Here is a 23,321-nt window from a genome sequence, read left to right as displayed (position 1 = left end):
AGGAACAAAAGGCAGTAAGGAAGAACTTCTTTGCTGTGTTACACCAAATGACTTAAGCAGAGAGCTTTTTGATACGGAAATGTCTGCCAAAAAACAAGATTCCAGGACTGAAAAGAAAATACAATCTATTATACTGCTACTACCTGTATGTAGGTGCAACCAAAGAAAACGCTACCATAAATCTGGCTGTAATACATAAAAATGACAGTGATGTCAGTTTCCTAGTAACTCACAAGAAAGATAAAACAGTCTTAATTCTATAGGTAAGAACACAAAAGTTTCCTTAAAAAGATCTGACTGAAATAGTAAATGATTCATGCTACACGTTTACAAAAGAATTCACTGGTTCTGCAGACTTCTGAAATAAAAGTTTTAGCAAATGTCTGATAAGAAACCATTCTCTTCTAAGCTTTGCTTGCCCAATCTATCTATCCACATTATCAAAGTTTCCTTTACCTTGGATACTTCTGGGTTTGCTGGCGTTATCAAAGTCACAGACCTTCTCCCATTTATCTCTCACTGCTTCAGGCGTCATTGGCTGATTCTTTCCTCTGATGATAGCACCCAAGGATCGCTCCCAGCGCACTAATGGGAAACATGAGCCCGACAGTTCAAGTAACAAACAAAGAAACTTTCAGTTTCTTTAGATCACTTTCATCTAGGCCACTACTTTCAAGACAGTGCAAGAAAGGAAAGGTTATAAGTACTCCAATTTAACTCGCCAGTATAACTTCAACATGGACTAAAATGGCTCACTGCTTTTAACTAACATTTAGAAAAGGAATAGCACTGGTTTCAAATTTCATTAAAGCCACAACAGACTGATTGCTCTCTGAAAATATTAGGATATATTTTAGGATTATGTGTAGTTTTAGGATTGCGTCTAGTGAAAAGCTGTAGCTAGTATGTATCTACAGACATTCTTTTCTGACATGATTTTGACAACTAATGCTTAGGAATGTTCTGAAAGCCTTGGAAAACTATAGGGGAAATGTGAAAAAACACTTGTTATCTGTGAAAGAATGTTATTAACAGTAGCCAGCATGTCTAAACAGTCCTTGAAGTTGTATTTCAATATTGTAACTTGAGAGAAACTCCTAAGACTAATGTGAATCAGTTCTGGAAGGATACAGACTTCCCAGATTGCAACTAGTTCCTAATCTGTCGTGTTGGTTTTGGTCTTAATTAGCAATAGACAATGAATAAGGCCATACCGGTACCTCAAAATGAAATCAGGTGGTTAAAGACTTCAACAGTAGCTATTACAATGATGAAAAATGGATTTTCTTTCAATGAGAGAGGAGAAGCCACAGATTTTCAGCTGTATTAAAACTCAACTCCCTGTGGAGGGTAGCAAGAGGTTTTACACTGCTGCCCCAATTTGTTAATCTGTTTAATACACTACCTGGGAAAAGCTATTCCAGTGCCACTAGAACGTTTACAGTTAGTAAGAAATGCACAGAATCTGTATCAAGTGTGGGAAAAAAATTGTTCTGGAAGAAGGAGGAACCACTTCTTGAATTAATGGCCCTACTTCCAACGAACTAGTGATATTCACTTAGGCTGAAGAGTCCTTGAACAGTTCAGGAAAATAATGCTGGTATTAGGTTAAACATATTCAGGAAAAAAGTTAAGATATTCAAGTTTTCCATCTTGTAAACCCTCAGTATTGTCTGCGAGTTTTCTTTATGTTCATATTTAAGCTTGTTACTGGAGTCACTCAAGGAAAATACCTATCTAGCAAAGCTACTGGTTATTAAGAAGGCTAACTGGCTCAACATGTTAATGCATATCACTAGTATTTTTATAGAAGTAAAAAGGTAGAAGCAACTAAAAAGCAGCCTGTTTACCAGCACATGCTACTTCTATACCATGAAAAATTGAAGTTATCAAGAAAAGGCAGCAACGTACACTTAGCACCAAAAATGTAGATTCTTCTTGACTTCAATTATACCCTCAGGATCCAAGAGTTAAGGTTACTTAGGCAGATTTTTGGTTACTATTAGTCAGCTCAAAAGCATAATAAAGAACATACCTAAGTTGCCAGTTTCCCCCACGTGTAGTAAAATTTGTGACTTTTACTTAAAATAAGCAGTCTCCTCTGAACCCTGGACTTTTGCTAATCTCTCCGTAAATAAAAATGTCTTGAGGAGAGGTTAACTGCAAAGAAGAATTGCACACTTCTTTTGTCAATTCAAAAACGAAAATGAATCCTGCAATCCAAAGTACTTACGTTTCCCAATCCATCCAGCTCCCACCTGCCAAGAAAAAAGAAAATCAGCTTACCACGTTACAAAACAAAGTTTTGGCAATGTTTGTTTGGCAACAAAACTATACTTCAGAAAAAACTCAATAATAATTTGTGAACTACTGCTGGTTGTATTGAACAGTTTAGCTAAGCACTGGAATGCGAGCAACATAAAACTCCAACAACAAGACAACAGCTTCCATCCAATTTATGAGCTAGCATTTTGATATACCTCTAATATATTCCATAACTTCATTCATCCTTCCTGCAAGTTGCTTTTTGTGTTTGAATGACTTAGAAAACACAAACTTCTTTTGAAGTAGTTGCTTTGGTACCTATTCAAACTTATAAAGGTACAATAAGAATTATTACAATCTGATCAGTAGTATTTTGAGCACACACCAGAATTTGACAACGTAGTTACTGCCTGATGAACCTGTCATATATAGCACAATAGGGTCAACATTTCTTCTGTCAATGCTGAGTATGTAGTATCACGCACAATAATTCAGTTTCAGCAAAAAGGCTAAGACTGGACAGACCAAAGCAAATTATTGATTTCAGAGGAAGGGGCAAAGGGAATGAAAGAGGGGGAAGAAAGGGAAAATAAAATTACCTCAAACAGACTGCCATTCTCCGCACAGGTCTCGTGGCAAAGCCAAACAACTAAGGGAGCAACATACTCTGGTTTGAAAGCATCGACCAGATCTAGAGCAAATTGGAGGGGGAATCATAAAATAGAAACACTGTATGATTTCACCAAATTTTCTTACTCTAACACCTTCTGATGAACAGCAGAGCCTTGGAGAATTTAACCAACAGTGTTCTGCCATGAAAAGAAAGACAAATGAAATGAAACATTTGAAGATTAATTAAATATGAACAACTCATGAGACACTTGTATACCTCCAAATCCAATTGCATTGATTCTCAGATAGACTGTCTAAATGTTGGGAGCACTGTAACGTGCAGACTGCAAAGCCAGGTATGTTCCTAAATTTCCATCTGACGAAGAGCCTGAAACAAGGACAAGCCAGCTAGACATAATCCTGATGGAAATCTACCTGAGCAATTTCTCTTTTAATTTGCTAGTCAGTTACGAAGACAGAGAGGGAGGGAGCAAGGTAAGAAATAAATGATCAGAGCTGTAACTTACAGGGAGACCAACGGATCTCGCTCTTCTTAAAATGACTAAGAAAATTAGGAGGTGGTTTTATCATTCTGTATAAATATCTTCAGGAAATTCCAGCTACTGATCTCCACTTTATGCTTCAGGAACTCATGGCTGCTACCTTAATGTGTTTGACTCTTCTGTAAGTACAATAAATCCCTGGAACCTACAACCTATCGAGGTACTAGATTTCCTCATCACTTGCATTATTTAAACCTAAACAAGGATACTTTACACAGAACTTAATTAGTCAAACAAAATCATGCGTTCAACCCATGCATAACAGTATAAAATATATTACTCTTCAATATCTTGTAAATCAGTCTGAAAAATGTATTGATTCCCTTGATTTTGAAATCTGCCTATCGCTAGGGAAAAGAAGGGCAGAAGGGAAATAAAATAGGCAGATTCTAGAAGACTTTCTGAGAGCAATTTCTTTTTAGACTTTTTTTTTCCAAATTTTTTTTGTTTCTTCTGGTGATTTGACAAAGTAATTAGCCACTCTATTTATCCTAAACTTAGACTTTACATGCAGCTGTCTCCAATATTCTTTATACTGACTTCCCAATGCAGTGCTCTCCTAAAACCTGCTCAACCATTTAAAGATTAGTAACTGTGCAATAAGGAAAAATGTAATATAGGCAACTCAGTTCATTATCATCTCTTGCTGATCATGGAATGAAGAGATACACACATGACACGTTGTGCAAAAAAAGGGTATTTTGCAATTAGACAATATTACAGCAAGTGCAGACAACTTATGCACATACATGATTCCACATCTGATGAAATAAACAAGCCTTTCCACTACCATAGGAGGATCTTGGAAGAGATTATAATGAAAGAGCCTTGCCACACGAAATTGCTTTTGTGAATTGCAAAATTCCTTCTTACCTTATGACAGAAAATAAGAATTCCTTACAACAGACAAAGTAAGTTGACAGTTCAGAGACAAAAAGACAGTAGGAATAATGAATTAGCAGTATATCAAGTGTAAAGGATTTGCATTTTCTAAGACATAAGAAAGTTAGCTGTGCTTCAATTCATTAAAAAATACCAGTATGTGTAGACCTTAAATGATTCACCTTGAGGCATGACAGTCTGGGTCATTCTGGATCCAGCAGTAGGAGCAATTGTGTTGCAGTGGATGTTATACTTCCGGCCTTCAATTGCAATTGTGTTTGAAAGACCCAAAAGGCCCAGTTTTGCGGCACTGTAGTTTGCCTGACCAAAGTTTCCATATATTCCAGCAGCTGAGGAGGTCATAATTATTCTTAGGTGAGAGCAGAAAAAAAAAAAGTTCAATGATTTCTTCAAGTTGTTTAATTCTACACAACAACATATTCCAGCCTTGGCATTACATTCTCCATATTCCACAAAACAAAAGTGTGCAAATAAGAAAACATTATTTGTTGGTTGTGCTAACAAACAGATACCTTTTTTGTGTTTGATTGATAGCAAACATCTGACAAATCCTGAAGTGTTGTCATAGTAGCAGAAAACTAACAAAGTCACGAGCCTTTTTGAATTGTACTGCAAAACTACAACAGACATTCTGTGACAACGGGGTACGGTATAGAGAAAAGTATATTCTTTTCATGTTCTAACTGCACTTCAAGTGGTGTTACTCTTATAACTAACCAATGGCTTCAGCAGTCAGAAGAAAATTATTTTATTGAAAATTACTTCACCTTAATATCTAACTGGTAATATGTGAAGACGCATTCTTACAGAATTCACATTCAAAGAATCCTAATGTGCATTAAACACATGAAGAAGATTTCAAAGTCTTGCCCTTTGCTGTCCCCTAGCATTATTGCTGTGTAGATGACTGAACTGCTCACAAGAAAGCTCTAAAACCACTGCAGTTCATAGCTGGTTTGAGGCAAGAAAACATTGTGCTGAATGTCTTCTCATAAACTGGAATGCAAAAGAAAAGGGTCTATGCCTTCACTTTTAAAAGAAACCTTATGAGAATCTGTTCAAATCTACTGTAAACACACTGCATAGCTGGGTTCAAAATCTATTTTTATTATTTGTGTCACTGACAATAATCCACTGCTTTTAATCTAAATGAAGAGATGTGTTACAAGTACTGACTCAATAAGATCAAGATGAAAAAAGCTACAAAATCTGTACAAAGTAGGCATTTTGCAGATGGCACACATCTATACATAAACCACAGAAGCACTTGCTGCCATTGTTATCTGAGTAAATACAGAAAAGGAGCCAAGGGAAGCGTTTTCCTAAACAGATGCAACTCCTAGGCTTTAGCAGTATATTCTGCCTGCTGATCTCTTCCCTTATCCTTAAGTTCCCTGGATAAGAATGAATGTCAGTTTGGTCACAGAATGATAAAACAGCTCATACAACTTTCAACGTACTGGTATGTTGTTAAGGTTAATATAATCACATCAGTGTTTTGACAGAAAAACAACAAAAGTGACAAAACTTAAAGGTCTGAATTCACTGCACTCTTTCAGTTAACAGGTACAGAAAGAACACTCCCGCAACTTCTAAAGACAAGTACATTTGTCCAAAGGGGAAAAACAAACAAAAAAACCCCAACCCCCCCAAAAAAACCAACCCATGACCCACAAGTAGAACTGCATGTACCTGTCATTTGACTAAGAAGCAAGAAAAGAACGCCTTGGACTTGCAGTAACATACAACTAGCAAACATTTCTAACCACTCCTCATGAAAAGCAATGGCATTTCTATAACCCTATAGCTCCTGTCAGGGATATTTGCATCTACATGGAAAAAACCTATAAACATTCAGCTGGGGAGGCAGAGAGGGGGGCAGAACTGAAAGGATAAAAAAATTTTACCTGCCAAACTTTTGATTTTTCATATGATTCCACGCAGCTCGGGTGACCAGGAATGATCCCCTCAAATGAATTCTATGAATTATATCTAGGAACAAATTAATGTCAGTTTAGTAATTCCAGGATTTCATCTCCAAATTTGAAATACACCATTTGTTTCCTCTTCATGACAAAAACCATGTTCTCTTCACACTCTCAAGCTGTTACTAAAAAAGTGGTGGGTTTTTTTTTTTCTTTTCATTGACCATTTTGAAGTGCTTGCCTGAACATACACTGATCATCTCTTCTGCCTCTTGGATGGGGCTCTCCTGTACAGAATTCACAAGCATTCAAAATTCCTGCATTTAAGCACAGTCAAACAAGGACTACAGAAGCTAGACTATCTTTGCAAAAGTGGCTTTTCACCACCTATCATCTCACTGAAGGTCCCCCTGTTCTTCTGTCCCTTGGCACATCAGATTTCCTTCCTCTGCTGTTAGTTCTGGGTCTTTTAAACCTGTTTAGCATTCAGTCAGCGAGTGCTGGCACGAGGAATGTGTTCTGCTCACATAAACTATTGTGTGTTTCACACGGATCTTGTTTGTATTCCACTCAGCAACTAGGAGTGGCAGCTACAGCCTTTCTTCCCCTTTGGAACAACATACACCTGCCATGCACTGCTGCACAGATCTGGTTGCAAGCTGAAAACAAGGCAGCTGAACACCAGCAGCTTACCACTAAGTTTTCAGGGCAAAAGATAATTCTCTGATCTGGCATAGACCACCTTACCCACCTTCTCTTCTTCCTAGTACCAATGGGAGGGATGTACCTTTCATCTCTCACACGGAAAGTACATTTTAAAGTTTTTCAACTCACCCCAATCTTCATCACTGATCCGAACAAATGAACGGTCTCTCAGGATCCTAAAATGCATTATTATTAGAACAAAACAAAAAGACAAACAGGTGTTTACACAAAAGTGACAGCCCACAATCAGGAAAAAATCTTCAAGTTCACTCACCCAGCATTGTTTATAACGATATCTGCAAAAAAAAAAAAAAAAAAAGAAAAAAAAGAAAATAAACTAAGTGAATACACTGATAAAATACAAGCTTGTTTCTATTCTTCTCCCACTTCTAAAAATGTGTATAGACAAGAACACTGCACACATACATCAAATTAGCATTCTATAGCTCCTTGTCTCAAATAGTGGAACTCTATCATTGGACAATAATTAAGACAAGACAAAACGCTTCAGTACAGGCAAGCCTTGGCCTGCCAACAGAACAAAGCCTGACAGGGACGTATAGCTGAGAAGTGCTGGTTATCTAAGAGCACAATACCTGCAGGATGCAGCCATCCTGCACAGTTTTGCAGCTTGTTTTGAATTCCAGAGTGCTCCCAGTTATGGTGTTTGTGCAATCACCTTTGTTGCAGTAAGCCCAAATGGTAACTGGAAGAACCACAGAGTCACAGAGCCACTAAAGCAACGTGGATCATAACAAATTTTTGTCAAATATTTAATTTGGTTCCTGTTGGCTTTGATAATGTGTACTTTTAGCCATTTAACCCTGAGTTAAAATCACATAACTTCACTATTAAACAGTGGCAATCATATGGTAAAGAGGAACATTACTTGATGTTAGATAAAATACGTCAAGCTTGGGGGTTTTTTTGTGTTAAGGTATTTTGATGTTCACATAGGCAAAAGAGCTTGCAAAACATGATACAGCATCTGTGACAGCTGTGATCAGCAACATTATTTATCTAATTTTATGCAGCTAGTTATAATATTTGATGAACAGAAATTGTTAACCATTACTGACGTACCAAAATTCTGAAAGGCAGAAAACAAGAATTATATATTAAGCTTTAAACTTTTGCTAAAAAGTACCAAAAAGACAGAAAATTCAGATTTAAAGCAGAAAGCACCTGATTTAGGTTTCACTGACTAATGGCATCAAGGGTTGGCGTCACTGTTGTCACACTATATTTCATACATTTGTTGTTAATTGCACTGTTTATAATGGCTCTGAACTTGAAAACAAGTTACAACAAGAATTAAGCAATTGTACCTATCCTCCCAAAAGCTTCAAGTGCTGTCTTCACAAGCTTTTCACCATCTTCCACTGAATCTGTAAGAAAAAAGTATGAACTTTCAAGTAAAATGAACTGGATACACTGCACTTCCAGAATATTAACAACTAATTCCATGAAGCTAAGAAAAATAAATCATGTACAACCCCAATATAAAATAAATTGAAATTCAGCCACTGTTTGCGTGTCACTTAAAGCAAATCCCACACAATAAGTCTAAATGGCATAATGTTTGCCATTGCAAGAAAAACAAGAAGCAAAACAAGTAAGAATGATCCATTTCCATTTTGCCACTGACAACTACAGATGGACAGTTTCTTAGTATTTCAATGTTAAGAAAGCATATGAAAGAAAAGGTTATTAGTAGACAAATGTTAATTAAAAAGGCAATTTATGCAATTGCTTTTAGTGTCTCTGTCTCCCTACTCCACATTACATTACACCTATTTAATTTATATGGTGTTGGCAAACTGGCAGTAGTCGTTTATTAAGCAGTGTCAACCTTTAGTTCAACAAGTCCAGTATTTCCACAGATAAAACATTACACTAGTTCGGAAAAATAACATACCATAATTGGGTACTGCTTTCCCTCCTTTTGCTCTGATTTCGTTGACAACTTTGTCAGCAGCTGAGGAGCTCTTGCCATATCCCTTGAAATCACCTCCAAGATCATTCACTGTGCATCACAAAGAAATGAATTTTTCATTGTTAACACTCAGACTTCATGGTATCTCTTTATGTCATTATCATGATGGAAGTTACAAAAGTATTAATAAAACCTGCTGCATCTGGATCCTACTGAGAATCCCACATGGTTAGAGAAGAACAGTACATCACATTATTTTTTAATTTTTTTTTAAATAGTATAACATACAGTATAATTTAGATTTATTATTTTTCTCTCCACCATGCATTCAACTTGCTTGGTCTGCCCAGGCTCTCTCTGTAATTGTGATATTGTGGTTCAGAGATTAAGATCAAGATTACATACCTATCATAGGTGATTAATTCTGTTCTCTTGTCAAACTGCTATAACTACTGCATGTACTGTAAACAAGACTGAGAAGACTTTGTTCCTGTTTAATAGAGTAGCTAAAATGTTCCCAGTAAACTTCACTATAGAACAGATCAAGCAGTCTGAGCAAAGGGAGAAGCGCCCGCTCTGGAGCTTCTGATCTTGCTCCTGCAGGATAAGAGGGCCACTTGACACAGAGACCTGCTTTGTTTCCAGGCTGCTCTCTGTACTGGGGCATGCATCATTAACGGTAGTTACCCTGTATCATCACCACAGTTTGCTGCATTCCTGTATTTGCATGTCCCAGTTTCATGGAATTCATCAGGGGAACAAAAACATCCTTAAAAAAATCCGTACACACATTATATTTGTACACATAATTTCAAAAAATGGTAAGAAGTATGTTTAAATGGGTGCAAAATGAAATTGCAAGAAAATCAGAATTGACTGTGGATTTATGTGCAACATTGGTATTTTGCTAAATAGTCTTTTGTTGTGGAGAACTACAGCTTTGTGCCTTCTAACTTTTTTAAGTTCTCAAGAAGTCGGCCATAGTGAAATCCACAAAATATGCAAGACAGCCTAGCTGGTCTTGGTGATAAACAGCAACTGTAAGTAAGCCTGCTGTATCATTACAAAAGGAAATAAACCCATATTGTGCTTCCCCCCCCGCCCCCCTTTTTTTTTTAAGGTCTCCATGTAAAGAGGAACATGCTTGCAGGGCACATGACAAAATCATTGTCTATTACTCAGACCAAGAAAGTCTGATCTAGAATCCTGTATTCACCTTTGTGTGCAGCACTTCAAGAGAAATGTAGAAACTGCAGAGAATCTATATGAGTAAATGAAAATGCCAAAACCCAGAAGTGAGCCATGTAAATAGGAAAAAAACCAACCCCACCAAACAACGAACCAACAAACCAAAACCAAGAACCACCTAGCCTGAAGCAGGAAGAATTAAAACAGAACATGATGACATGTTGAAGTACGTTAACAGACTGAAGCAAAAAAGAAAGGACACAAAACCTCCAAGCTAAATAGAACAATATCTAACAGTTTGAATGTGCAACTAGCACAATCCAGGTGCCAGGGAAAATTTCCAAGTGTACCATTAGAACAGGCAACATGGGCAGACTGCTCAGTCTGCAACATCAAAGGTCTTCAACATAATATTAAAGAAAAGTGAGTCAGGAACAGCACTAGGATTTCTAACCTGTCCTGGGAAAGAAAAGTAGATAATTTTGTGGTAAACATTTATATTAAAAAAAACAGTTAGTCTTGTTAAGACATTACAATTCTCTACTAAAGACATGCTTATATATATTTATCCTTCACTTCAATATTAATTTGCTGCCAAAAGCTTAGTTAAATATTTGGGAAAATTTCCAGAGGCAGCAAAGCACCTTAGGGGGAGGGCAGGCATTAACAGAGTTGAAGAGTACACAAGAAAGAACAGAGCTATTCTAGGCTCTGAAAATTATCAAATAACTCCGTGAGTGTGATAGAGTAATTAAACAAAAAAATAGATAAATAGTATTATTTTAAGCTCAAGCTTTACATCATATAATTTCCAGTTGAAAACATCCAGTACAAAAGAGCTAGTTGTGAGAGAGGACAGTTATAGTCTGAACCATAGAGAAGAATTCCTCCAATACTCAGAGTGGATTATTAGCAAGCAGTGCAGAGCAGCAGAAGCAAATCTCTAGAGTGAAACAGTTGCTTCGTTTGCACACACTGCTTTTGGTTTACCTATTAAACTGTCTTTATCCCAACCCATGAGTTTTCTCACTTTTACCTTTGTGATTCTCTCCCCCACGCCATTGGGGGGGGAGGGGGTAGGAGGGTGGGGGTGGTGAGCAGCTGCATGGGGCTCAGTTGCCAGCCAGGACTAAACCACAACATCGGGCAATACAATACATTTTCTTTCAGATCACTCTGCAAAGTCAGACCACCACCAGCTACAGGGAGTAAATACAATTAAACATTTGGGCTACTTTAGTGACCTAATTTTTGTTAAATAAGAACTTGAGATGAAGTATTCATGTTCCTAGCAAATAAGGTAAATATTAAAGGTGGCAACTACCAGAAAAAAATACCTAGACTTTTTAAAGTTGTCTACACAGACTTCTCATATTTAATCAATAAAGTAAAAACAAAAATCCAATCAATTTTTATGAAATTTTGTAAACTGAGATTAGGATTTTTATTAGAAAGCTACTAAAAATCAGCAAGTAAGTTCTTATCCATAATCTGTTTAAATATGTCACCTTGAACTCATCAACAATACCTGTACAAATTCATTCATAGGCAATCAAATGTCGATGCCAACTGCCAAAGAGTGACCAAGAATCTAACTTAACCTTCAGAATCAGCTTGTGATACAGCATTTTGCATAAGTTCAATCAAATGACTACAAAACTACCAAAAATCCTTTACTGAGAGCTATTTGGCACCATCATCAAGACCAGAGAGCTATTCTGTGTGATACACTGCAAAAAGAAACAATGCACTTTCAGCACATCTATGTTTTCTGAGGGTTACTGATACTGCGTTACATTCCAATAACTTCTTTCCTGGAAGAAGGTACTAGTAGATAACACATTTATGTTTCCAAACAGTCATATTAAAAGTTTCTGAACAGTATTCACCTAAGACAACATCCTCTCTGACCACAACTCACGGTAAAGATTGGTATGCATGGATTAAAGTCAAGTCCGGCGAATTATCTGATTCAAATTGGCTTTCCAGCAAAAATAAGCCCTTCGACAAACTTGGGCAACTGGTTTCATAAGAAAATAAAGCTTAGAAGCAAAAATTAAATAGCAAAAGATAAGACAGAAAACCATAAAATAACAAAGGTTACTGTCTAAAAGGGCACTGACTGTTGAATGTGAGCTATGTGAAAAGGCAAAGGTTATTGTCTAGATCAAGTTAATTAACATAAAACTTACCAACTACTGAAGCTCCTCTTTCAGCAAAAGCCAGAGCATACGCTCTACCCAAACCTAGTTTAAAAAAATAAAAGTAAAAAAAAAAAAGTCAGTTTGTCTCCTGGACCACAATTCAGAGAAAAAGCTACAACAACCTGAATGGCATGAAGAAAAACGCACCAAATCAACACAATCACCTTGAAGGTTCAAAGTTAAACACTATTTCCCACAGGAGTTAAAAGTTTCACATAAGTTCAAAACATAAAAGTGAAGAAGCAGATAAGTTGTAAACAAAACCTCCAGTCAAGAACAAAAATAAAAAATAAGTAAAAAAAATCCTATGCTTACTCTTTGTAATTGCACTCAGCAGAGCCATCAGGGAACACTGTCTGCTGCTGAGTTTGTGCTTATGATAGAAAAATACATTTGTAAGGTAGAAATGTCTTGATGTAACCTTGAAGAAGGAGGGGATGTTTCAAGTTAATTAATTACATTCTAAGTGAATAAGATACTTCCCTGGTTAAAGTTAGTCTTTAAGATTTGAAGAAGAAACTGAACCAAATTTGTCAGACAGAACCCCTCCAATTATTTGGATACAACGGAATCACTTAATACCACAGTTAACCAAATGCATCCATAGTTTACCTATCATAACAGAAGACTGTCATTTTTGCCTCACATACAAAGGTAAGACTCTTGCACCTTTATTCCGGCTTTGATGCTAGGCGTGTTATACATTATTTATTTGTTACAACAAATGATTTACAGATTTATCCACTGTACCAGTCAAAAGTTATTGAAATCAATGACAACGATCCTTTTTTTCATTCAAAAGAAACTGAGATTTGAATGATTGAAAGACGATGTCAGAAAAAAGTTTCTCAGAGTACACAGTGTCTCTTTGCCTCTCACCAAAAGATTCAGAGCTCGCTCTCAAAGAAAAAATGAAGAAAAAAACCAAAAACCAAAACAGAACTGTTTTGACTGTTTTGAAACACACTAACCTCACACCAGCAAATTGGAATTTTTCTAAAGACTCCTATGAGCCTCTGCAATGAGGAGTATCACATGCGAAGTACATATATATCCACTGTAACCCAAGTCCAAGAAAACTTTTTTTTGTTTCAAAAAGCCACACAACTGAGAAGTGCACAAAACCTAGGCCATGTCATATGTGCCAGTATTCTCAATTGGCAAGCAAGGACTGAATGCTAAAACTAACATTAATAATAATTAATAATAATAGCTTTAATTGCATAATCAACGACAATGCTGCATGACAGGCAGGAACAATACTTCACAAGGGATTTGCCCAAAGTGAAAAGAAATTACTGTATTTTTAGATGCCTGTGTATGTGAAAACAGGTCGCACTTTAAAACAAATTAGTGATCCAGATGTTTTAGATAAATTCCCAGCTCTGACCTGTTTACCAGCATCCAATTCAAAAATCAATGTTGACAAACAATCCTATTAGCAGTACAGTTTAACTACAGTGCTGTAAACTAAATAAAAGAAAAACAAGAACTAATCTGAAGTTAACAGGGCTTCCCTTTATCTTGGCTTAAATTTAATCAGCTGCTTATCAAAAAACTATTGTGAAATAACACATCCAAGGACAGTTTTCTCTGTTAACAAACCATTTTCAAGCAGCCCAATAGTAGAAGTACAAGGGTCATGGTAGCCACACTTATGACAAGAAATTTTTGCTCCATGTAGTGCTTTTTAGAAGCTTTATTATTGCCAAAGTGTCTTTGTTTTCCTGTTACCTGAGGTCTTAATCTGTTCTTCAGTGAGTCTCATTACATAGAGAGAAGCACATAAATACAGGTCTGGTAAAAGCTGAAAAGCACCATACAAAGATCTGGTAACAATTACTCTCATGTTTGTCACCTTCAGGTGTTGTGAGTGGACTGTTCAGTACTTTCCACAAAATCTCATATTCTTGGTCCTTCTCCGCAAGACATCACATAACCTAGGCCCCAAAATGACTCCTCTGGCTATGTGCAGCTCCACAAAACAAGCACAAAACTTCACTGTGGGAAGGCAGAACTTTCTTTGAGGATGGCAGAACAAGCTCCTTTAGCAGCTCATCACAACTGCAAACTTTGCCTCTCTATTGTCCACACGCACAGCTCATATCTTCGCTGAAAGTACGAGAGTAGGCAAAAGTCAAAGCATGCATTCAGAGGAAGAAAAAAAGAAAAGGAAAAAAACCACCACAACAACAAATACAAAAACATTTCCTGGCAAAACCAAGCATTCCACTGCTGAACTACCTTCCCTGGAGAGACCAGGCTTGCAGCCCACCAACAAGCACAGGCCAACCCTGCTGCTGAACGAAATCTCTCCCCACTCTTTCACCTTTCCGCTGCCCTCTCCCCTATGCCTTCAGACTGCCACCCAGGACGGGGTCTGGGGAGGCAGCAGCAGGTCAGAGGCTGCTTTCTGCAGCAGCGCTGGCACATGTCAAACCCCTTCTGGAACAACGCTGTGACAGACCATGCAGGTTACAAGCATCAATCACTAGGTCCAAGGCAAAACTGGAAGGAATTAGGTTACCAAAACAGTACGTGGAGCAGAACATCCATTACTGACTAGTGTGAAGAAGTGTATTTAAAGAAGAGAAAACACACTTGGAGGCAGCACTAACGCGCTAATTTTCAGCAGTACTGGGGCTCAGATCAAACTGCAGTAGCTCCAAAGCACTGCAAGGAACACGGCGGTAACCCCTGCACAGCCTTGGCACTGCCACGGCGGCCCTGACGGCGAGTGCCGGCACCTGACCGGGCCGCCGCGGGGCCCGGCCTCCCCCGTAGCCCCGCACCCCCTTCCCGTCGCCACTCCTCTCTCCTCTACGGGAAAAACACCGTTTTTAACAAGCGAAGCCCTCACAGACGCCCCCGGCTGCCACCGGAGGGCACCGGTACACCTGTCAGGCCCGCGGGCACCGGCGACTGCGGGGTGTCCGCCTCACTCGGCCTCCCACAGACCTCCCACAGCCGCCTCCTGCGGGGGACGAAACCCTCGCCACATCCCACCCAGAGACGGGACGGCGCTGCTCACCTCCTCCGGCACCGGTCACCAGCACCACCCGCCCGTCAAACCTCAACCCCGCCGCCATCTCGTTCCACTGCCCAGCGCTCGACTGCGCTGCCCGCCGACCCCACCTCCGCTGGCAGCCCAGGGCAGGGCGGCGGGGCGGAGCCAGCGCCGACACCGCGCATGCGCCGGCGCCCTCTGGGAAAGGTAGTCTGGGCTGCCAGAGCTGAGGGCGGTGGCAGCGGCCTTGGGGCGGTTGTTCCTGGGCTTCAGTTCTGTTCGTTCATTGTCCTGCCATACCTTTACAGGCAAGGCGAGCTGCTTGTGAAATAGAGGGATTTTAACCGGCCGGCTTGTCTGTCTGTCCTGCTCTGCAGCAGGCATATCTCATCACAGGTTTAAAGAGGCTGCAGCTTGGTAGGGTGGGTTTCAAGATCAGGCTGCCTCAATGTAGACATCATGCCTCCATTTAAAGTCAATCTTTACTTCTTTTATCTTAATCTTACGTTTTATGTTGTGTTACATTTTGCTTTATTTACTATTTCATAATCCAAATCACTGCTTTTCAGCCATTGCTTCCCTGGTTGCAGGATTTCTTTAGATTGAACTATTAATGTGAAATATGCTGTGTTTTTTCACCCCATAATTTTCCTCGCTGTGCAGAAGGAAGGCTGCACTGGGTGTCTGTGCCTAGGCGCTGGCAGGGGGGCTGCAGGGGCCTCTGTGAGAGGGGCCAGGGCTGCCCTGTGCTGGGTACAGCCAGCCCCAGCAGACCCACTGCAGGGCACAGCTGAGCTCAGCAGCTGAGATGATGGTGCCTTTGTGATAATGTATTTAAGAAAGTGTAAAAAACACTGTCTGGTAGCTGTAGGAGAGAAGAACGAGAAACCTGTGAGGGGAACAGCCCTGCAGGCACTAAGGTCAGTGCAGAAGGAGGGGGAGGAGGTGCTCCAGGAGCCAGAGCAGAGATTCCCCTGCAGCCCCTGGAGAAGACCATGGTGAGGCAGGCTGTCCCCCTGCAGCCCATGGAGGTGAGGTCCATGGTCGAGCAGATATCCACCTGCAGCCCATGGAGAACCCCATGCTGCACCAGGTGGAGGCACCTGAAGGAGGCTGTGACCCTGTGGGAAGCCCGCACTGGAGCAGGCTCCTGGCAGGACCTGTGGCCCAGTGGAGAGAGGAGCCCATGCCAGAGCAGGTTTGCTGGCAGGACTTGTGATCCCGTGGGGGACCCATGATAGAGCAGTCTGTTCCTGAAGGACTGCACCCTGTAGGAGGGACCTATGCTGGAGCTGTTCATGAAGAACTGCAGCCCCTGGGAAGAACTCCACAGTGAAGCAGGGGAGCAGCGTGAGGAGGAAAGAGTAATAGAGGTGATTGTATTTTGTGGAACCAGCCGGTGAGTTAAGTAGGAATGACCATGCCTATTAATTATATCATTGCAGGCATGGTGTAATGTGAGATGGTGTCATTCAGAATTTAGTTGGAATTTCATAGGGACGGTGCTCTGGATCTCAGCAGTAGATCTAGTTAGGATGTTCCAGTGTTACCCACCCGACTCAGATGATGACAAACTTCATCTGAACTATGGACAGGGATCTCATGGAGCTATTCCTTCTTACTTGATCACTGTCCCAGCTGACTGAGAGCACCATAAGCCTGAGCCTTGGGGAGCTGCAAGCTCCCTGCTTCTTTGCATTGTCTGTCTTAAATCTAAGAGGTGATCAGGGAACAGAGGATGGTGTAAGGAGTGCGCAGAATTCAGAGCAGCTGACTAGCTTATTTTGTAAGGGAAATAATCTACATACCCTTTCTGCACAGATGAACTTTAATTCATGGTTAACCTTTCTTGTACATTTTGTAAAGTTTGGATTATTTCTGGAGCTAGTGGAAAGAAAAATTGTTTTTGCTGCAGATTTTCTCCTTGGCTGTTAGTGCTTTACTGTCTGCACTGAAGAGAGATGATAGTTAACTGAGTCATAGCTATTTGGAGACTTCCAAATTAGAAGAAATTAGCATTTCTGACCTCAAGTAGTCTGTAACATTCACTTCTTTAGAAGTACTAGGAATAGAGAAGTATTGCCTGAGATTTTATTATATGCAGTTCAGTTTGAACGGGAAAATTGCATTGAAAACTGTAATTGCAATTTATAGTTTGGGCACCAGAGGGAGCATAGTGCCACAGTTGGGCACTAGAAGGAGCATTGTGCTACAGTAAAACTGACTAAAATATCTACAGTTACAGACACCACAAGTAATGAAATTTCTTATACAACAAACCTAAAAAAGGCTTACACACACATCGAGTCAAAGGGACACTGCTTTTAATGCACACCTGTTTTATTTAGACAATAGCTGCACTGGTGTGATGGCATTCTTCTAGCTGTATTGGCACATTTTATGTATGCACTGGAAACTACAAAAAAATTGTTCTACAGGCAGGTAAGGGAACATAGAACAGATAAATAGTCTACAAATAATCATGAGTTTTAAATATGGGAAATATTGTTGAATGTGTGCAGAAACAACTCCTTAACACTGGATGTGTGGTGTTCTGGCACTGTATTAATCAGCACAAAATACTCTCAAAACTAATTAGACTTCCAAAGTTTGCCTGTTTCATTTGAATGCAGTTCAACACAAAAGTATGTGTTATGGATAGTGTAGGAGTCTTAATCCCATTGAAAATGTTTTCTACGGTCTGCTGCTGTAGATGGTGAGCACCTTTGAACCCCCTGAATAAAGGGGGAATAAAAGTATTGGCTGACTTTTTTGATATTGCTAAAGGGTCTGTTTGGATCAGAAGGCTTATTTTCAAGTATTTTGTTTGCTTTATACATCATTTTGCTTATGGAGATTTGTAGAGCCCTATTCACTGGAAACAAAGATTTCTCGACAAATGTGAGTGAAGGGGGCAACCAGATGTCTCTTGCCATCACCAGAAATTAGATGTTGAATACATGTTGAAAACTGTGGCACCCTTCACTGAATGTTACAAAAGCATGGCCTACAGCAGATGGTGCCTCCCCACAGCCTTAGTGCCTCAGAAGTCCCCGGGGCTTTGAAGACAGACATTTTCTGCTGTGACCAAAGAGGCCTTGCCTGCAGCCGGGTCATCGTCCCCATTTCCTCTCTCTTTGCAGCCATCCTGTGTCTGCCAGTGCAGAGAGGTCATTGAGAGGTCTCAGCCCCAAGCCGGTCACAAATGTTCATCTCGTACAAGCCAACTGTATGGCCCATCTCACCCTACTATTTACTTTCTCAGTAAAAGTGGTTAGAGAAAACTACTTATTTTGATTTGGTATACGATTTTATGTGATAGAAAACCCCACTGAGGAGTTCTTCATAGCTGGTATATAGTGTTTCTATTGATTCCTTTCATCTGCAGGAACAGCAAGTACTATTATTTCCATTCTAGCTTGTATTCTCTTGGGTTCTTTTATTTTTCTGTGAGGCTACAGCAGTTAGTTAGTGGAGGTTTTCTAGCCATTGAATCCATTGTTTGTCACTCAGAACCTGAAAAGCAGCTTTGCTGATGTGAGGTTGAGGAGCAGCCGACTGTGTAGTTAAGTTAAGGCTGGATATATTCTTATGAACCAAGTGCAAATGTAAATGCAAACATTTTTTATAGCTCTTGTCAACAGCCCACATCGCAGAAGGTCTTATGTCTCTGTTTTGGCAAGAAATGTTAATTTTGGCAATTTTTGCACATGCCACTTAATTAAGTGGAAAATCCATGCTGAGGGCACAAGCAGAGCGCTATGGAAGCTCTCCATTTGATTCCATCAGAGACTCGCGGTTTAAGGGAGATGGAAGTCCTGGGTCAGTCAGTGCTTGGTGGACTGCTGAGCTGGTATGTAACAACACATTAGTAGAACAAACTTGTCAAGCAGAAGCTAGTTGCTTGTGCACATCTACAGCTTTGAAAATACATCCTGTGGAGAGATGTTAGGGAGGTGCCAGCAAAAGTTTATAGTGTTGTTCCCTCAACACAACCACTCCATTTCATCCTAAATGATCATTCATGAAAAATCTATTAACATGTCTCCTTGAAGGCAAAGAGGGAGAATAAAAACCACATGGACTAAAATAAGAGGCAGAAAGACTACCAAATAACCATATGTCACACTCTGTGGAAAACACATGCATACTGGCAGTGCTACCAAGTTACAGGTAAATAGAATCTACAGATGAGCTGAATCTTTACTGAATAGATGGAAGACTTGAAGCACCTCCTGAGAAAACTTATTCAGTGTAGTTGCTTCCTGAGTTAATGACCATGTTGAGCTTTAGAACAGCCAAAAATTCCAAGAGGTTCTGCTCTTGGAATAATAATCCAGGAAGCTCCTTTAATAAACAGAAATCATCCACAAAAGATAAGATACTTTTAAACTGTGCCTCCTAAAATGGCCTCTTCTCTCAAGTGGCTACATTCTTAATCCCAGTGTTACAGAAGCATTCTCTGTGTGAAACAGCACACATATATTCATCCCCCCCGCCCCCAGATAAACAGTAGACTTCCATTTGTGTCTCAGAAATACCCACTCTGCCAGCTCCCATACCAACCACCCTAAAAATGCAAACGAAAGCCAAACACCACAGGTTCAGATTTACTATATTCTGTGGTGAGAATTCCTCCCCAACCTCCAGTAAAGAGCAATTTTATTCAAGAATACATGAAGTATGAAATAGCCCACTGAGAAGCAAGGTGGATAGATGGAGAACAGCCAGTCAACCAAGTAACAACATAAACACCTTTTCCTTTACTAGATTGTACTCCTCTTCAGCACTTGCTTTGCTCATCAGGAATGAGGTGGGAAGTCTGAATTCCCCAGCCAAAGTTCTCCTAGCTCCAAACAGTAGCAAAGACTAGTTTTCATCGATATTGTTTTGTAAAGGGCCTCCTTCCCTATTTCTACATTTTGTAGCATGAGTTTCTTGGTTCTAGTTTTGGGGTAAACTGTAGATTGCAGTGTCATAGAATACTGGAACTGTAAACTTAAACATACTCTCTTACCTAGCCAAAGTCAAATGCCTGTGCTAACAGCAGGCAGTAGACCTTATCACGGTGAAGATGGCAAAGCAAACTTAATGAGATCTTTATGTGATCACAGTCCTTTCTCACAGAAAAGTGCTGAGCTTTCCTTTCCAATTTCCCTAATAGTTTCTCGTATGATGGCACAACGAATGTACCTTTGGGAGCATCGATACTGTTGAAATCAAGTTAAGCAGCCTATAACTGTGATGGCTTCTCAGCTGGGCAAAGAGACTCACTTTAGTTCCAAGGATGAGATCACTTTTCTGTTGCTGAATTATCAAGATTCTTGAGATACAGAACCAGCTTTCTTGAAAGTAACAGCTGATCTTATGTCATGTGCCAGGACCAATGCACTTATTCCCCACCGTGGCTCAAAGCGCTGCCTCATTCTGTTTCATTTCTGTAATCTCTTAGCTGGCCTAGCAGGTGATATGCAGTTGTAGGTCTTGACTCCCCACAAAATAAAACCAAACCCCTAACAAACAAAGCAAAAAACCACAGTATCTCAAATCCAGTCCATGAAATAAACTGCAAGCACCAGCTAAGTGCTTTCTGGAATGGGGAAAGGCAGTCCTTTCATATCACAGGAACCCTTAATTAACAGTCGTAATCAACAGCCAGAAGACTTTCGCCTCAGGACCCAAGCCAAACCCAGCTACTGAAATAGATTCCTCAAATGCAAGGAGCAAATTCTGCTCAAGAAAGCCAAATAATTTTTCAATGCTATTCCATAATGGAGTAGAACTTGTACATTGCCATTTCCATGCAAGAAAAGAAGGGTGGGTGGTATGTGGGCCCTACTTGGGCTAATTTATTCCATCTACTCCATCATACTCACTGTATTAAAAAAAACCTCACACAAATTAAATGTAACAATATTTTTCATCCACTATTAGCTGTGGCTTGGCCAAAACAATCAACAATAAATGAATTCTGAAAAACATAACTCAAAATGTCCCACAAAGGGTGTCACAAATGAAGACCTCTAAACTACCATGTTTAAAGACCAGTGGGGCTGATACTCTGAAAAGCTGCCAGCAGGAACTGGAGAACAAGTGTGTGAAAAGCCAACAGTTTTCTCTTGGAACAACCTGCATTTATCAAAACCTTCAGAATTATATCCACCAAGAAGTTTCTTTATAGCACACAAAACACCTACTGACTGAAGAAAAAAACCAAGGTATCTAGGAAAAATGTTATGATGCACAAGGCTGACATATTTTGTTTCAGCTTATATTTATGCGCATTAATAAAAGCATATTTAAAATCCAAATATTTAATAAAACTGAAGTAGGAATTAATTTGTCATGAAGCCAATGGGAAGCATGATTTTAAAATCCAGTGTTAAGATTTTTAGAATAGAAAGTGGAAGGTCTTACATGTGATGCTAAAAGTAATTTATATCTAAATCACAGTAACTGTAGGAAGCTCCACCTTTGTCCTCCACCTACCACACCAAGACTTTCCCACAGGGGAGAACAACAAATAGCAAACAGGTTTCGGTTGCTTGGGAAAGTTTGGCAAGTAACGTACCTCCTTAATTCCATTATTCTTCATCATTATAGTCTGCTCCTTTGCTAGATACTGTGTAATTATGGGACATCCCAGAGATATCAGCTGCCTTTTTTGAATTTGCTCCCTAATAGAAATAAATGCCATAAGAAATGTTTCTCCAGAAACTGGTGGAGTGATAGCAAGTAGAAATTTACAGATTGTTAGAAGATATACTTCAGTTCCTGCATTTCCCAAACTCACAAGAAAAAGTGGGTATTGATTCAGGAATGTGCTATCTGTATCAGCTTTAAAACTGGAAACTAGAACTCTACATATTAAAACTGATTACTAAGAAAAGAGAGGTCACTCCAACAATTTGTGGTTTAAACATTAAGAAATCATGATTTATGATAAAGACCAAGCACTGCTGTAACAGAACTAGGTCTTAGACATAGCCTGTAAGGAGATACTACCCCTTTACTTTCATAGAGGGAAAATAAATCACATCATAGTAACCTAAAATATATAATACTATAGATATGCATGACAAAGTTGCCATATAATTTCAGCTGCAATATGCAAACTTCAGTACCAATAGGTTAATAATTTAGTGTGGATTAATTTCTAGAACTTTTTTCTCTGTAACAACAAAGGCAAGGTTTTTTTTAACAAGTTGGAAATAACTACCTTACTTAGTCTTTCCAAGTAGTAGCCACAGTGTGGTTTTGGGTAGCAATTTTTTTTAAAGATAGATATGAAACTTTCCTCTCCCAAAGAAGTTTCATTTATGTGCAACTCATAAAAAAAAAGATATAATGGAACTTTTCTGGACAACTATAATCTCCTTTGACAGTTGTTTTATCCAGAGCACAGATGTTTGCCACTTAACCATGAATGTTGGCTGACCTGCCCAAATCTCAATGAAAAACAGTTGTAACAGGAAGGTTTCTCTGCAAATGGTTATGCAAACAGGAATCTTCATTTCATGTTCAAGCTAAAGTATACCCTCTGTAATGCATTCAAAAGCAATATTTTTTTTTAAAGGCTTAGAAGTACATGTACTGAAATCAAAGCTAAATGCTTACTTTACTGATGAGAGTATAGATTATATCCAAAAGGGTATTAACAACTAAATCAAGATGTAGATTACTCTCTCAGATTTTAAATTACATTGCAAAAAAACCCAGGAAATGGGTATTTAGCTGTTTTTTTCATTAAGTGAAGTGGGTAACATTCTTCTGGTGACAGAGGATACAGAGAAGGCAGAGTTACTGAATGCCTTCTTTGCTTCAGTCTTTACTGCTAAGGCTGGCCCTCAGGAGACACAAGATCCTGGAGGCAGGAGAGGAAGTCTTGTGAAAGGAAGACCCTCCCTTGGTCGAGAAGGATTGGATTAGAGAACATCCAGGCAATCTCGACATCCACAAATCCATGGACTGTGATGGCATGCACCCACAAGGGCTCAGGGAGCTGGCAGATGT

The 23,321-nt window shown here is 39.4% G+C and overlaps 1 protein-coding gene across 2 annotated transcripts in view; it reads right to left on the bottom strand.

Moving 5' to 3' along the window:
- HSD17B4 (hydroxysteroid 17-beta dehydrogenase 4) overlaps positions 1 to 15,487 on the bottom strand; it is a 66,002-nt gene extending 50,515 nt beyond the window's left edge. The window contains exons 1-11 of one of the 2 annotated variants that reach the window (XM_075741052.1): positions 15,333 to 15,487; positions 12,290 to 12,343; positions 8,892 to 8,999; positions 8,302 to 8,361; positions 7,248 to 7,269; positions 7,103 to 7,149; positions 6,251 to 6,335; positions 4,505 to 4,692; positions 2,865 to 2,956; positions 2,234 to 2,258; positions 457 to 585 (exon numbers count right to left, since the gene is read on the bottom strand). In XM_075741052.1, coding sequence (XP_075597167.1) covers positions 457 to 585; positions 2,234 to 2,258; positions 2,865 to 2,956; positions 4,505 to 4,692; positions 6,251 to 6,335; positions 7,103 to 7,149; positions 7,248 to 7,269; positions 8,302 to 8,361; positions 8,892 to 8,999; positions 12,290 to 12,343; positions 15,333 to 15,390 — 868 coding nt within the window. In that variant the 5' untranslated portion in view covers positions 15,391 to 15,487. Of the gene's footprint in view, positions 1 to 456; positions 586 to 2,233; positions 2,259 to 2,864; positions 2,957 to 4,504; positions 4,693 to 6,250; positions 6,336 to 7,102; positions 7,150 to 7,247; positions 7,270 to 8,301; positions 8,362 to 8,891; positions 9,000 to 12,289; positions 12,344 to 12,616; positions 12,739 to 15,332 lie in introns of those variants that run through there. The other variant, XM_075741053.1, reaches the window with a different exon arrangement.
- Between the last annotated feature and the right edge of the window lie 7,834 nt (positions 15,488 to 23,321).

This window comes from Balearica regulorum, chromosome Z (genome assembly GCF_011004875.1).
Source record: "Balearica regulorum gibbericeps isolate bBalReg1 chromosome Z, bBalReg1.pri, whole genome shotgun sequence".
In the NCBI taxonomy this organism is placed as follows: domain Eukaryota; kingdom Metazoa; phylum Chordata; class Aves; order Gruiformes; family Gruidae; genus Balearica; species Balearica regulorum.
This window is presented reverse-complemented; position numbering and strand designations above follow the sequence as displayed.